Here is a 12,990-nt window from a genome sequence, read left to right as displayed (position 1 = left end):
CTGTCAGAATCACATGGGGAGTTTGTTGAAACGTCTGATTCCCAGCTTGTTCTCCCTAGCCAAAGTACAATCTCTATTTTTTAACACGTTGCCCTGGGGATTGTTATGTAGCCAGCACAGCGCTGGTCTCCATGGTCACCTCATCTGGGGTCTAGCCAAGGAGTCAGCAGGATTCTGTGGCGATATTTGCTGGTAATATTTTTTCCTTAGCGGCGTTGGGTGGTCAGAGGTTAAGGTGTTGTTTAGGAATGAGGTTTTCTATCTGTTCTAATCAGGGATTCTGAAATGGCTCTTGCTTTTTGTAGAGGGGTGCTGGGGGCTTGATCTTGAAATAGGAGGGACTTTTGTTTTCTTGTCTTGGTTAATTCCCCAAGTATTCCAAAGTCAGAACTGAGATCCTGTAAATGAAACGATCACTCTGCAACTCTTTAATAAAACATACTGCCTTTCAGTGGCCTTTGCTGGGTTATTTTGTCTGCTATGTAGTTAAATTCCTGGGGCCAAGAATTTTAACTTTCTGGGGTTAATTAAGAGGAGCTGCTTTGTAGGACTATAAAAATTTAGAACTGGGAGAAGCTTCTGGGATCAGTTTCATCTCCTCATTTGAAAAGAAGCAGATGGCCAGAGAGTGACCACAGGACTTGCCTAAGATCACACGCAAGGTGGTTGATGAGCTGGGAGCAGACCTGGATTTTGTGGCTCCCATCCTGGGTCTCTTTCTCTTAGGGGTCACATACTCAGGGACCTTTCCTATTTCAACTACTAACCAAAAGTTGACTCAAAAGAGGAGCCTTTTGGCTTATCTGGTTTCTTGCTGGCCTGTAATCTCGTCAGATCATGGCTACACTTGGTGGAAAGCATCGTCTTAAAAAGATAGACAGATAGGTCGGCAGGTTTTTATCTGTGACCTGCAGAAGGGCTCCACGGGATTGATGCAGGAGCAAGTGGGGGCGAAGGCCTGGTGGGCAGGGCCTCAGACCCTTCCACGGCCCCGCTGGAGTGAGGGCAGCTCTGCTTTGTCTTAGGAACCAAGGAATCTCTTTGACTAGAGGTGCCAGTGCTAAACAGACTTTGTAAATGTGTGTCAGGAACTCACTGGTTTTGATGTGCAGTCCAGCGTGGGCACAGTGCTGATCCTGACGGGGCTGGGTCAGTATTTGTGGAAGAAAGCACCCAAGGCTGTTTTCGTCAGGGCTGTCTTGATTTCTTTGGGGTATTAGATCTGCGGGTGATGTGGTTTCTGTTAGTCAGTGAAGACCGTGTCTTGTTTTCACTTGCCTTCTCTCTCAGTGGACCTTATTTTGTGGACCTTATGACAATCAGACTTCCCTCCGCAAGTTCCTATTCACTGGCCAGGTGTCTGTCCCGCACTTTCCCTGACCGACTTGACCAGTTGACTCGAGTCTTCACTTTTTGTTTTTTATTTTTTGGTGAATGAGGGGGTCCCTTGACCTTCAGAACCTCATACAATCCCTCCTCCCCCCTCCTCTTTCCTCTCCCCTTTTGCCCCCTTTCAATTTCCAGATGTGACAAGCTGGAGGGAGGGCGGTGGGCGAAACATAATTTCTGCCACGTCTCTGAGCGCCTCCCCAACTGAGCTGGGCAGCAGGAACTCGAGTGCAGGAGACGGAGCCCCCTCCTCGGCATGTACCAGCGATTCTAAGGACCCCTCTCTCCGCCCGGCTCAGCCTGTCCGCAAAGGGGCTTCACAGTTCATGGGAAATGTATACCACCCACCTACATACCATGACATGCTTCCTGCTTTTGTAAGTCTTCAGAGTGTGCCTTTTTTTCCCATGAAGTCGGATTGTTCATGTCCAGCAGAACCTACTTCAAGTGGTTGAATGTCCACCTTGGCTTCTCCCTCCCAACTTCACTCTTTGCCCTGAAAACCCTACTCTGGAGGTTCCCATTAGTTTTGCATTTTCTCTCCCCTTTTCATATCTTAAGGGCCTCTGGCTTCTTTCCCTGGTGATGTGGATATTATTTTAGCCTTGGTTCTTTAGAAAAAGGAGAGGCAGGTATTTCCCAAGACACAAGTCCCCAAATTTGCTTACTGACAGCAGGAAAGAAATGGGGCAGATGGCGGTAGGATTAATTGGGAAACCCTAAGACTTTCCTGTTTCTTTCTCCCGTTTTCCATTTTCCAAGACAAATTCTAATGCAAGTGGGATTGAGAATTTGGGCCATTACCAGAAAATCCTGTTCATTGATGTTATGTTTCAGATGTGTTCGCCACAGTCATCAGAGAACCAGGGTACAGTGGAACGAGGATCTTTTCCCCTTCCCCAGCTCCGTCTAGAACCCCGTGTTCCTTTTAGACAGTTCCAGATGAATGACCAAGATGGGTAAGGCTATTGCATTGTAGTCACATATGTAGTGATTACCCCTGGTGGTGATAATGGGCTGACGTATGAATGACAGTGCTTTGTCTTCTGGAGACCACAGTGAACCTAAAAACCAACTCAGCCTGCAGGGTAGGTGGGATGGCTGGGACCTGGGGCTGAACGAGAGACTGGGTTCTGATTTCAGGTTCCTGGCAGAGTTGAAGTTTTGGCACGTGCTTATTGCTGCCATCCTAGGCATTAGCACTGAGCATATAAGACTGCAGAATGAGGCAGAACTTCTCTCTGGGATGTGTTTGTTCATTTCTTTTAAAAGGAGATGATGTAAATATTAAATGCAAACAAGCACCTTTGCAATGTAGGACTTATTTTTGGAAAAGTATTTGGTTTTGCTTCCATCTGTATACTTGACATGAGTCCAGCATCTTTACTCTTCCTTCTCTCATCAGAAAAGAAAACAGACTGGGAGTGACTCGCCCTATCCGTCCACTAAGGCAGCTGGTGGAACGGGCGCCACGGCCCACCATCATCAATGCGGAAAACCTGAAGGGCCTTGATGATCTGGACACTGATGCTGATGATGGCTGGGCAGGTGGGTTATGGTGTTTACTGGTGGGCTTACCACTGCCAGTTTAGGAAGGGAGGAATGAAGTCGTTCTCTGCTCACCAGGGTTGAAAACCCTCTGACACCACTGTGTGTTTTCTCTTGGGGAGCTGGAATGAAGGCGTGGGGGCAGGGAGCAGCTTCAGTGCCCTGAGTAGATCCTTGTTGGTGATTAGACCAGTGGTTGCTTCCTGACAGAGCCGTATCTTCTTTTGGTCTTTGGTCTTGATCTTAGAGCTGTGGGAGATTTTGCTGTTAACTTTTTAAGAAGACATTTTATAATGGAAAAGTTAAACAAAACAAAATAGTGTAATGAACCCCCAGCTGCCCATTACCCCGCTTCACCAGGTAACCAACACTGCCATTCTTGTTTATCTTCACCCTCGTCCCATCCCCCAATCTGATTATTTTCTTTTAAAATCCTCTTTGTTTATTTTTGAGTAGATTTTAATTACGTTGAAAGGCGCACATCTTAATTGTACAATTTTCACAAATGGATACACTTGTGTAACACACCCCCCTGTGGAGGTAGAGAACTTCCCCTCAGCACCCTGGGTCCGGATGGTCCTCTCCGCCCCACTCCCCCGTGAGTCTTCCTCCCCCAGCTCTGCCCCGGGGGCCTCCTCCTCTTCTCATGATCTTACTGTAGATTGCTTCTGCCTGTTACAGAACTGCAAATGAATGGAGTCACATAGCTTTTATTCTCTGGTAATGTTTTAGAGATTCATCAACGTCATTATATGTCTCAGTAGTCGCTTTTACTTACTGGGGTATATTTCATTGTATCAATATACTGTAATTTGTTTATCCGTTCAGAAGTTCCGTTATGAATGGTATTTTCATTTCTCTTGAGTAAATGTCCAGGAGTGGAATTTTTGGGTCAAAGGGTAGGTGTGTGATTAGGTTCATAAGAACCACCCAAACCTTTTCCCTGGTGGTTGTGCCATTTTACATTCCCAGCAGCAAGATACGAGATTTTGGTTGCTCTACATCCTCGCAGCACTTCGCGTTAGTCTTTTTAATTTTAGCCATTCTAGTGGGTGTGTAGTGGTATCTCATTGTGATTTTAATTTGCATTTTGCTGATGACTAATGATGATGAACACGTTTTTGTGTGCTCTTTGGCTGCTGGTATGTCTTTTTTCTTTTTTTCGTTTTGAGTGTTAGGATATAAATTATGGATACAAGTCTTTTGTGACTTAGATTTCACAAATGTTTTTCCCCAAGGCCTGCCTTGTCTGTTCATGTTTTTAGCACTGTGTTTTGATGAGAAGCTTTCAATTTTGATGAAGTTTAATTTATAAATTTGTGTTTTTTTGTGGTTATTACTTTTGTGACCTGTCTAAAAAAATCTTTGTCTCTCCTTAGTGGTGAAGATATTCCTTTATGTTTTTTAATAGTTTTAACTCTTATTTTTGGGTCTCTTATCCATCTTGAATTAATTTTTGTGTGTGGGGTAAGGTAGGAGTCGAGGTTCATGTTTTTTTCCATAAGGATATTCAGTTGTGCTGCACCATTTGTCGATAAAACTTTTCTTCTGCTGTTGAATTGCTTTGGCACCTTTGCCAAAAATCAGTTGACCATGTAAGTGTAGGTCTATTTCTGGATCTCTTTGTTCTAGTGATCTATTTATTCATCCTTATCCAACATTACATTGTAGCTTTATAGTAAGTCTTAAATTCAGGTAGTGTGGGTTTTCCAAGTTTTTCTTTTTCAAGATTCTAACTATTCTAAGATCTTTTTTCGTTCCCATATAAATTTAGAACTGGCCTGTCAGTATTTATGAAAAACCTGTAGGCATTTTGGTTTGGATTGTCTTGAGTTTATTTCTGGATAAATGATAGCTTAATTTTGAATCTTCCGTCCAGGAATCTGGTGAATCTCTTTATTAGTTCTTTCATTTCACTCAGCAGTGTTTTATAGTTTTCAGGATAGAGATCTTGAATGTCTTTTGTTAAGTTTATTCCTAAGTATTTTGTGTTTTTTGATCCTATTATAAGTGGCATTAATTTTTTTTATAATTTCATTTTTTTTTTAATTTTTATTTATTTATTTTTTCCCCCAAAGCCCCAGTAGATAGTTGTATGTCATAGTTGCACATCCTTCTAGTTGCTGTATGTGGGACGTGGCCTCAGCATGGCCAGAGAAGCAGTGCGTCAGTGCGCACCCGGGATCCGAACCCGGGCTGCCAGCAGCAGAGCACACGCACTTAACCGCTAAGCCACGGGGCTGGCCCTATAATTTCATTTTTTAGTGTTTGATGTTATGTGGAAATACAGTTGATTTTTTTTTTTTTTTCGTGAGGAAGATCAGCCCTGAGCTAACATCCGTGCTAATCCTTCTCTTTTTGCTGAGGAAGACCGGCTCTGAGCTAACATCTATTGCCAATCCTCCTCCTTTTTTTTTCCCCCAAAGCCCCAGTAGATAGTTGTATGTCATAGTTGCACATCCTTCTAGTTGCTGTATGTGGGACGTGGCCTCAGCATGGCCAGAGAAGCCGTGCGTCGGTGTGTGTCCGGGATCCGAACCCGGGCCGCCAGTAGCGGAGCGCACGCACTTATCTGCTAGGCCACCGGGCTGGCCCACAGTTGATTTTTGTATATTGATCTTGTACCAGACACTTTGCTGAATGCACTTATTAGTTTCACTAGTTTTTGTTGATTTCTTAGAATTTTCTACATAAACTACGATGTCGCCTGTAAATAGGGACAATTTTCTGTCTTTTCAGATTATATGCCTTTCATTTCTTTTTCTTGCCTTACTGCACTGTGGTACTTCCAGTACAATGTTATGTTTCAGTTCTTTGTTCCTGATAGTAGAGAGAAAGTGTTTAATGTTTCAACATTAAATAATGTATGTTAGCTATAGATTTTTTGGAGATGTTCTTTATTAGATTGAGGAGGTTCTCTTCTCTTTCTAGTTTGCTGAATGTTTTGTTTTTTAAATCATGAATGGATATTGAGTTTTGCTAAATACTTTTTCTCTCTTTCTTTGTGGTTATATCATTTTTCTCCTTTATTTTGGTAAGCTGGTAGATTGCATTAATTATTTTAATCCTGTACCAACCTTGCATTCCTAGAATAAACTTCACCTTTTTTTTTTTTTTTAATAATTTTTATTTATTTATTTATTTTCCCCCAAAGCCCCAGTAGACAGTTGTATGTCATAGTTGCACATTTTCTAGTTGCTGTATGTGGGACGCGGCCTCAGCATGGCCGGAGAAGCAGTGTGTCTGTGCGCGCCCGGGATCTGAACCCGGGCTGCCCGCATCGGAGCGCACGCACTTAACTGCCAAGCCACGGGGCCGGCCCAAAACTTCACCTTTTTGTATGCCTAGATTCAATTTGCTGATGTTTTATTAAGATTCTTAGTGTCTATGTTCATGGTGGATATTGGTCTATAATTTTCTTTTCTTTTAATATCTTACTTGGGTATTGGTACCAGGTTATGCTGGGCTCATAAGATGACCTGGAAAACAGACAGGACAGGACACTTCCTTCTCTACTTTCTGAAAAAGTTTCCATAAGATTGGTATTTGTTCTTTCATAAATGCTTGATGCAATTCACCAGTGAAACATGTGGCCCTGGAGTTTTCTTTGTGGAAACATTTTTTTGTGTGTGTGAGGAAGATCAGCCCTGAGCTAACATCCATGCCAGTCTTCCTCTTTTTGCTGAGGAAGACTGGCCCTGAGCTAACATCTATTGCCAATCCTCCTCCTTTTTTCCCGTTTTTCTCCCCAAAGCCCCAGTAGATAGTTGTATGTCATAGTTGCACATCCTTGTAGTTGCTGTATGTGGGACGCGGCCTCAGCATGGCCGGACAAGCAGTGTGTCGGTGCGCGCCCGGGATCCAAACCCGGGCTGCCATAGCAGAGCGCGTGCACTTAACTGCTAAGCCACGGGGCCGGCCCCTGTGGAAACATTTTTGATGGTAAATTTAATTTCTTTGATTAGTTATGGGGCTGCTCATATTTCCTCTGTTGTTTTGTGTCAGTTTTTGATAAATTGTATTTTTCAAGGGATTTGTTCATTTCTTTTGAGTTCAATTTATTGGTATAAAGTTGTTGATAATGTTCCTTTTCCTTTTGATGTTTGTGGGATCTGTGGTAATATACCTTTTTTCATTCCTGATAATTAGGTAATTTGTGTTTTTTCTCTATTTCTTGTCACTTCTACCAAGGGCTTACTAGTTTTATTAGTCTTTACAAAGAGGCAGCTTTTGGCTTTAACTTTCTCCATTGTTTGATTGTTTTCTGTTTCATTGATTTATTCATTTTAATTATCGGAGCTTTCTAGATTTCTAATCCCATTATAGTCAGAGAGCATACTCTGTGTGATTTCAGTTTTTTTCAACTCATTGAGACTTGTTTTTTTTTTGTGTGTGTGTGTGTGTGTGAGGAGGATTAGCCCTGAGCTAACATCTTCCAATCCTCCTCTTTTTGCTGAGGAGCACTGGCCCAGGGATAACATCTGTGCCCATCTTCCTCCACTTTATGTGGGATGCAGCCACAGCATGGCCTGACAAGCCGTGCGTCGGTGCGCGCCTGGGATCTGAACCTGGGCCGCCAGCAGCGGAGCGCGTGCACTTAACCCCTATGCCATGGGGCCGGCCCCCTGAGACTTGTTTTATGAGCAGGATATGGTCTGTCTCAGTGACCATTCCAAGTGCATTTGAAAAGGATGTGTGTTGTACGGTTGTTGGGTGTCATATTCTGTCAGTAGCAGTTTAGCCAGCGTGGTTGGTAGTGGTGTTCAGACCTTGTATGCTTACCGATAACTCTTGTCGACATCTGTCAGTTACTGACGGTGACGTGGTCCACTCTCCACTCTAATTGTGGCTTTATCTGTTTCTCCCTTTAATTCTGTCGGTTTCTGCTTCATGTACTTTGAAGCTGTTATTAGGCGTGTGCACTTCATAGTGTGGATGACTCTGACCTATGACCCTTCGTGTTGTTTCACGTGTCCTCCTTTATCTCTAGTGATGCTTCTTGTCTTGGAGTCTGTTTTGTCCTATGTTAATATCATTGCTCTAACTTTATTTACTGTTTTCATGGTATGTCTTTTTCCGTCCTTTTCCTCTCAGCCATTTGTGTTTGTATTTAAAGTGATGATCTAGTAAGCATGCAGCTGCACTTGCTCTTTCATCAAATCTGTCTCTACCTTTAATTGGATTGAGCTTTTTGTTGTTTCCTTTTTTTAAAGATATAATTCACGTAACAGATTTTCATAAAACCTAAAATTCACCCTTTTAAAAGCCTACAATTCAGTGATGTTTAGTATATTCACAAGTTTGTGCAACCATCTCCACTATCCAATTACAGAACATTTCCATCACCCACAAAATAACGCCCATACCTATTAGCAGTCACTCCCAATTACCACCTGCACTCCTCTGCCCCCGCCCCCATCCTCTGGCAACCATTAATCTACTTTCTGTCTCTGTGGATTTGCATATTCTGGGCATTTCATATAAATGGAATCACACAGTGTAATATGTGGCCTTTTGTATCTGGCTTCTCCCAGCATGTTTTCAACGTTTATCGTATTGTAGCATGTGTCAGTATTCGTTCTTTTTTATGGCCAAATGCTATTCAATTGTATGGATTTCTATACAATTTATGTACCCACTCATCAGTCGATGGACACTTTCTGCCACCTGAGCTGCTCAGGGCTTGGGGTAGCTCACAGACTCACTGGTAAAGTTTCTGTCTTGCTAAGGTAGATTCTTAACTAGATTTTGCCTGCTTTTGCTCACTCTCCTGCACCTTCTAATACATTTTTAAAATATTTTGTCCAGATTTAAGAACTGTTATCTGTGGAGCGTTAGTCTAACCAGCTGTTTTGCTGTTACCAGAAGCCAGAACTGTCCTTCACTTTTATCTGCAACGTTTGTTCTGCTGGTGGCAGCTGGGTGGTTTGCCTTACTCCGTACCTGGGTTGGCATCATTCCTGACTGGAGCAAGCCCCCCACTGGCACTCTTGGCACTGCTGAGATTCTCATTTTTTCTCTTTCTTCCTGGTCCCCCACCTGTTGTAGGCCTCCATGAGGAAGTGGACTATTCTGAGAAATTGAAGTTCAGTGATGATGAAGAGGAGGAAGAAGTTGTGAAGGATGGCAGGCCAAAGTGGTAAGGATCCCCGTCCCTGCTCATAGCACCGCTCCTGTGAACTTGACGTTAGTAGGGTGTAAATGCATCAGTGCTTATTGGTGCTGCCGTGTGCTGGTCACCATGCCAAGTGCGTTTCCTAGTTGCCCCAGCAGCCTCACGGGCCGGTATTGTTTCCATTTTGCGGATGAATGGACGATCTCTTGAGGACAGTTGTTTGGGAATGCAGCCAGGATTTGCATCCAGGCGTGGCTGACTGAGTCCTAGTGATTTTTAACCACCGTGCCAGTATTTTCCCGAGCATGTTGTTCCGCAGATTGTTTGTGGGTGTTGTGCCCAGAAAGGCTTCTCTCACCAAGCAAGTGCGGGAAACCACCCTGGGTTCAACTTACTCATTTACTCCAAGGTCGCTCAGGGCCTGGTATATGCTGAAGCATGTGGGGAATCTTTGGGGAGGTAGGAGAAGCAGTAAGCAGGGCATGCCAGATTTCCTAAACTTAATTGACCACTTTAATCTTTTCTCTCTTTTCTGGATTGTTTCGTTGGACTAGTTTTACTCATAATGCCCTTTGGAAAATACTTCATTGTACTGTAGTCCCTCTAGTTTTTACCATAATATCAGTAGCACTGGCTAGTACTTTTAAAATAGGACCTATGGTTGCTTTAATTTGCATTTTTTTGGGTACCAGCAAATATGAATGCTTTTCTTTGTGTGGAATTGCCTGTTTGCTTTGTACATTATCTATTAGACTTACTGTGCTTTCCTTTAAAACGTAATTAATGCTTTATATTTTTTAGATATTAATGCTTTAATAATTTTCCCTTTGTCTATTTTATTGTCAATAATTGAATGTCTATATAGTTGAGTCTGCAAGTCTTTTTCTTTGTTTCATCTTTTGCTTCAAAGTTTTTGAAATAAGTGCCCATCTTCTGCCACTCTTTCTCTGATGATACACAAACAATTCACTAATTGAGGCTTCTGTAATTTATTTTAATGCTTTTTGGTTTCAACTGAAGCTTTGAGTGCACTTGGGAAATATCCATGGGTCAGTTCTTGGACCACTAAGCTCAGAAGGAGAAGTGATCAAGAATTTAAATCAAAGGCAAAGATATAAAATTTTACAGACTTCCCGGAGCAGTGGGACACTCTGTTCCATGTCTCTTTCAGTCGATGTGAGTTGAATGTTCAACTGAAAGAGTTAGACGTGGTTGTTGGCCCCAGTTTTGCTACTGGCCATGACTAAGACACCTCAGCCTCTCTCAGCCTGCTCTTTTTTCAGTGTTCTCTGAGCTGGTTGATGATTTCCAGCTCCCAGGGACTCGTACTACACACTCCCAAGCTTTCTTTGACATCTTTATTTCCCCAATCATGATGGGTTCCTGAAACTTCCCTTGACTCCATCCCTTCCTGCTAATTGTCTCTGGGGCCACTGGGACCAGCATCCTTTCTTTTCTGGACCATTCAGAAGTTAGCCAGCTTGACTCCTTCTTTTCCTCTTATCAGTCACACTGTGCCTTAGTCGTCTTCTAAACACAGGTCTTTTGTGGAGGATCAGGAGCGTTGGAACTGTGGTCTCCATGTCTCTCAGAGTGACGTCAGGAGTCACTAGCAGTTGTTGCCCTGCCATGGTCTCCTCATCCACCTCGCCTGCCTCCTCTTCCCTCCAGCTCACATACATGTGTGTGTGGACACACGCAGACCCACCATATTAGCCAGACCCGACTCCCTGCCTTTCTCTGAACTCTGCTGTGTTTACTGGGCACTTCCTTTGCATACAAGAGGTGCTCAGTAAATGCACATAAGTGTTTTGCCCCAGTGCCTTTGTTGACACTAGCATGTAAAGATGAGCCCTACCCAGACTTCCTCTTTGAGCCCTCCCGCAGCCTCCATTTGTCATCTCCTCTCCTTTCCGTGCTCCACGTGCTCCTCTCCTCTCGCTCTCTTTATCATGGCCTCATGATTCGCTGTTTGGAGGAGCATTTGTTAAGCGTCTCCTTTATGCAAAGCACAGGGGAGGAGCTGTAGTATAAGGAGAAGGACCTTCACCTGTGAGTCCTGGGTCCTGTCTGTTAGCTCCTCCATGGGAGGACAGCTTCCAACCACCGAGACTCAGTTACCAGCTCTTTAAAACGGGGGGAGCAAGGGCTTTTTTTGCGGTAAATGAAGAAATGCATGTGAAACATCCTGCCTGAAGCTTTGTGTGTGTGCGTGACTTGATGAATGTTGGAACTGAATTTTGGTGTTCTGGGCATGTCTTCTCACCCATAAGCGGGAGTAGATCTAGTCTAATGAAGGAAATCGGTATATAGACAGCTGGCTTTGGGATTCAGAGGGTCTCTGATTGGTAAGATCAGACCATGCTTGCACCGACTGGGAAAACTAACACTCAGTGTGGTTTGTCCTAGGAACACTTGGGACCCTAGGAGACAGCGGCAGCTGTCAATGAGCTCTGTGGACAGTGCTGATGCCAGGCGTGGCCAAGAGGAAGGAAAGGACTGGGGCGAAACAGTTGGCATGACTCGTGTCGTCCGGAAGGTGCCAGAACCTCAGCCACCTTCAAGGAAGCTTCACAGCTGGGCGTCAGGCCCTGACTACCAGGTACCAAGGGCACTGGAGGGGTTCTCTGCCTGTGATTAGCTGGGACACATGCACACGTGCACATGCACACACACACGCACGCTCTTTTCACATTCATTTGACGAGGGTCCCAAGACAGTGACTAGAACGGGTCATCTAGTTGGCTGCCCTGTGCATGTGTACTTTAATGAGTTCAGTGGCTGGGTTTTTGAAAAGTCCTAGGTGGACATTTCTCTTTTTTTAACTTAAAAATTTCTTTAGGGCCGGCCCCGTGGCTTAGCGGTTGAGTGCGCGCGCTCGGCTGCTGGCGGCCCGGGTTCAGATCCCGGGCGTGCACGGACGCACCACTTGTCCGGCCACGCTGAGGCCGTGTCCCACATGCAGCAACTAGAAGGATGTGCAGCTATGACATACAACTATCTACTGGGGCTTTGGGGGAAAAATAAATAAATAAAATAAAATAAAAAATTTCTTTAAAAATTTTTAAACAGTCACAAACATATAAAAATTGGAAGTACAATACAAAGAATATTTTTTTCTGAGCCATTTGAAGAGTAAGTTGCCAGCCTGATCAGGTCCTGTTACCACAGAACACTCTTTCCTACCAAAAATGGCGTTCCTTCTAGGGAACGACAATCCAAACCAGGAAATCAGCGTTGATGCATCACTGGCATCTAATCCTCAGTGCCTGTTCAACTTTTACCAGTTGTCCCATTGATGTCCTTTATACAAAGAATCCAGTTCAGAGTCACATGCTGCCTTAGTTTTCTTGTCTCTAGTCCCCTGCAGTCTGGAACAGCTCCTCAACCTTGCCTTAAGGTTCATGACTTTGACACTTGTAAAGATTACAAGCCAGTTATTTTCTGGAATGTACCTCAAATTGGGTTTGTCTGCTGCTTCCTCATGATTAGGTTCAGGGTTTCCATTTTTGGCTAGAATCTCTCAGAAATGACCCTAACTCTTCTCATTGCATCCTACCAGGTGACCATGATTCCCCTCTGTCCTGCTTTGACAGCCTTCACATTGGTCTCTTGATTAAGGTGGTGTCTGCTGAGTTTCACACCGTGGCGTTACTCTCCTCCATCCCCATTTGTAATCGAGGAGAATTTTGTGGGGAGATACTTTGAGTCTATGAACATCCTTTTTTTCATCAAACTTTGAATTTATTTATATCATTAGGTTATAATCTGTTACTCTCATTGTTTTGAAGCTCAAATTGTCTTTGATTGGCTGTCAGGAGCCTCTTCAAGCTGTCTTTTACATGTCTTCATCCTTTTTTGAGCAAATCCTTGCTTTTTTTTTTTTTTTTTTTGTGAGGAAGATCAGCCCTGAGCTAACATCCATGCTAATCCTCCTC

At 43.7% G+C, this 12,990-nt stretch overlaps 1 protein-coding gene across 10 annotated transcripts in view; it reads left to right on the top strand.

Moving 5' to 3' along the window:
• PRRC2B (proline rich coiled-coil 2B) overlaps window positions 1–12,990 on the top strand; it is a 93,835-nt gene that overhangs the window by 42,401 nt on the left and 38,444 nt on the right. For 7 of the 10 annotated variants that reach the window (XM_087418905.1, XM_087418903.1, XM_087418901.1 and 4 more), the window contains exons 7-11: window positions 1,525–1,766; window positions 2,227–2,348; window positions 2,795–2,937; window positions 8,986–9,076; window positions 11,462–11,654. In XM_087418905.1, coding sequence (XP_087275031.1) covers window positions 1,525–1,766; window positions 2,227–2,348; window positions 2,795–2,937; window positions 8,986–9,076; window positions 11,462–11,654 — 791 coding nt within the window. The remainder of the gene's footprint in view (window positions 1–1,524; window positions 1,767–2,226; window positions 2,349–2,794; window positions 2,938–8,985; window positions 9,077–11,461; window positions 11,655–12,990) is intronic. The other 3 variants (XM_087418906.1, XM_087418908.1, XM_087418907.1) reach the window with 1 other exon arrangement.

This window comes from Ceratotherium simum, chromosome 29, assembly GCF_057802395.1.
Source record: "Ceratotherium simum simum isolate JZ-2026a chromosome 29, ASM5780239v1, whole genome shotgun sequence".
NCBI classification, from domain to species: Eukaryota; Metazoa; Chordata; class Mammalia; order Perissodactyla; family Rhinocerotidae; genus Ceratotherium; species Ceratotherium simum.
The sequence above is the reverse complement of the archived record's forward strand: the minus strand, read 5'-3'. Positions and strand labels throughout refer to the sequence as shown.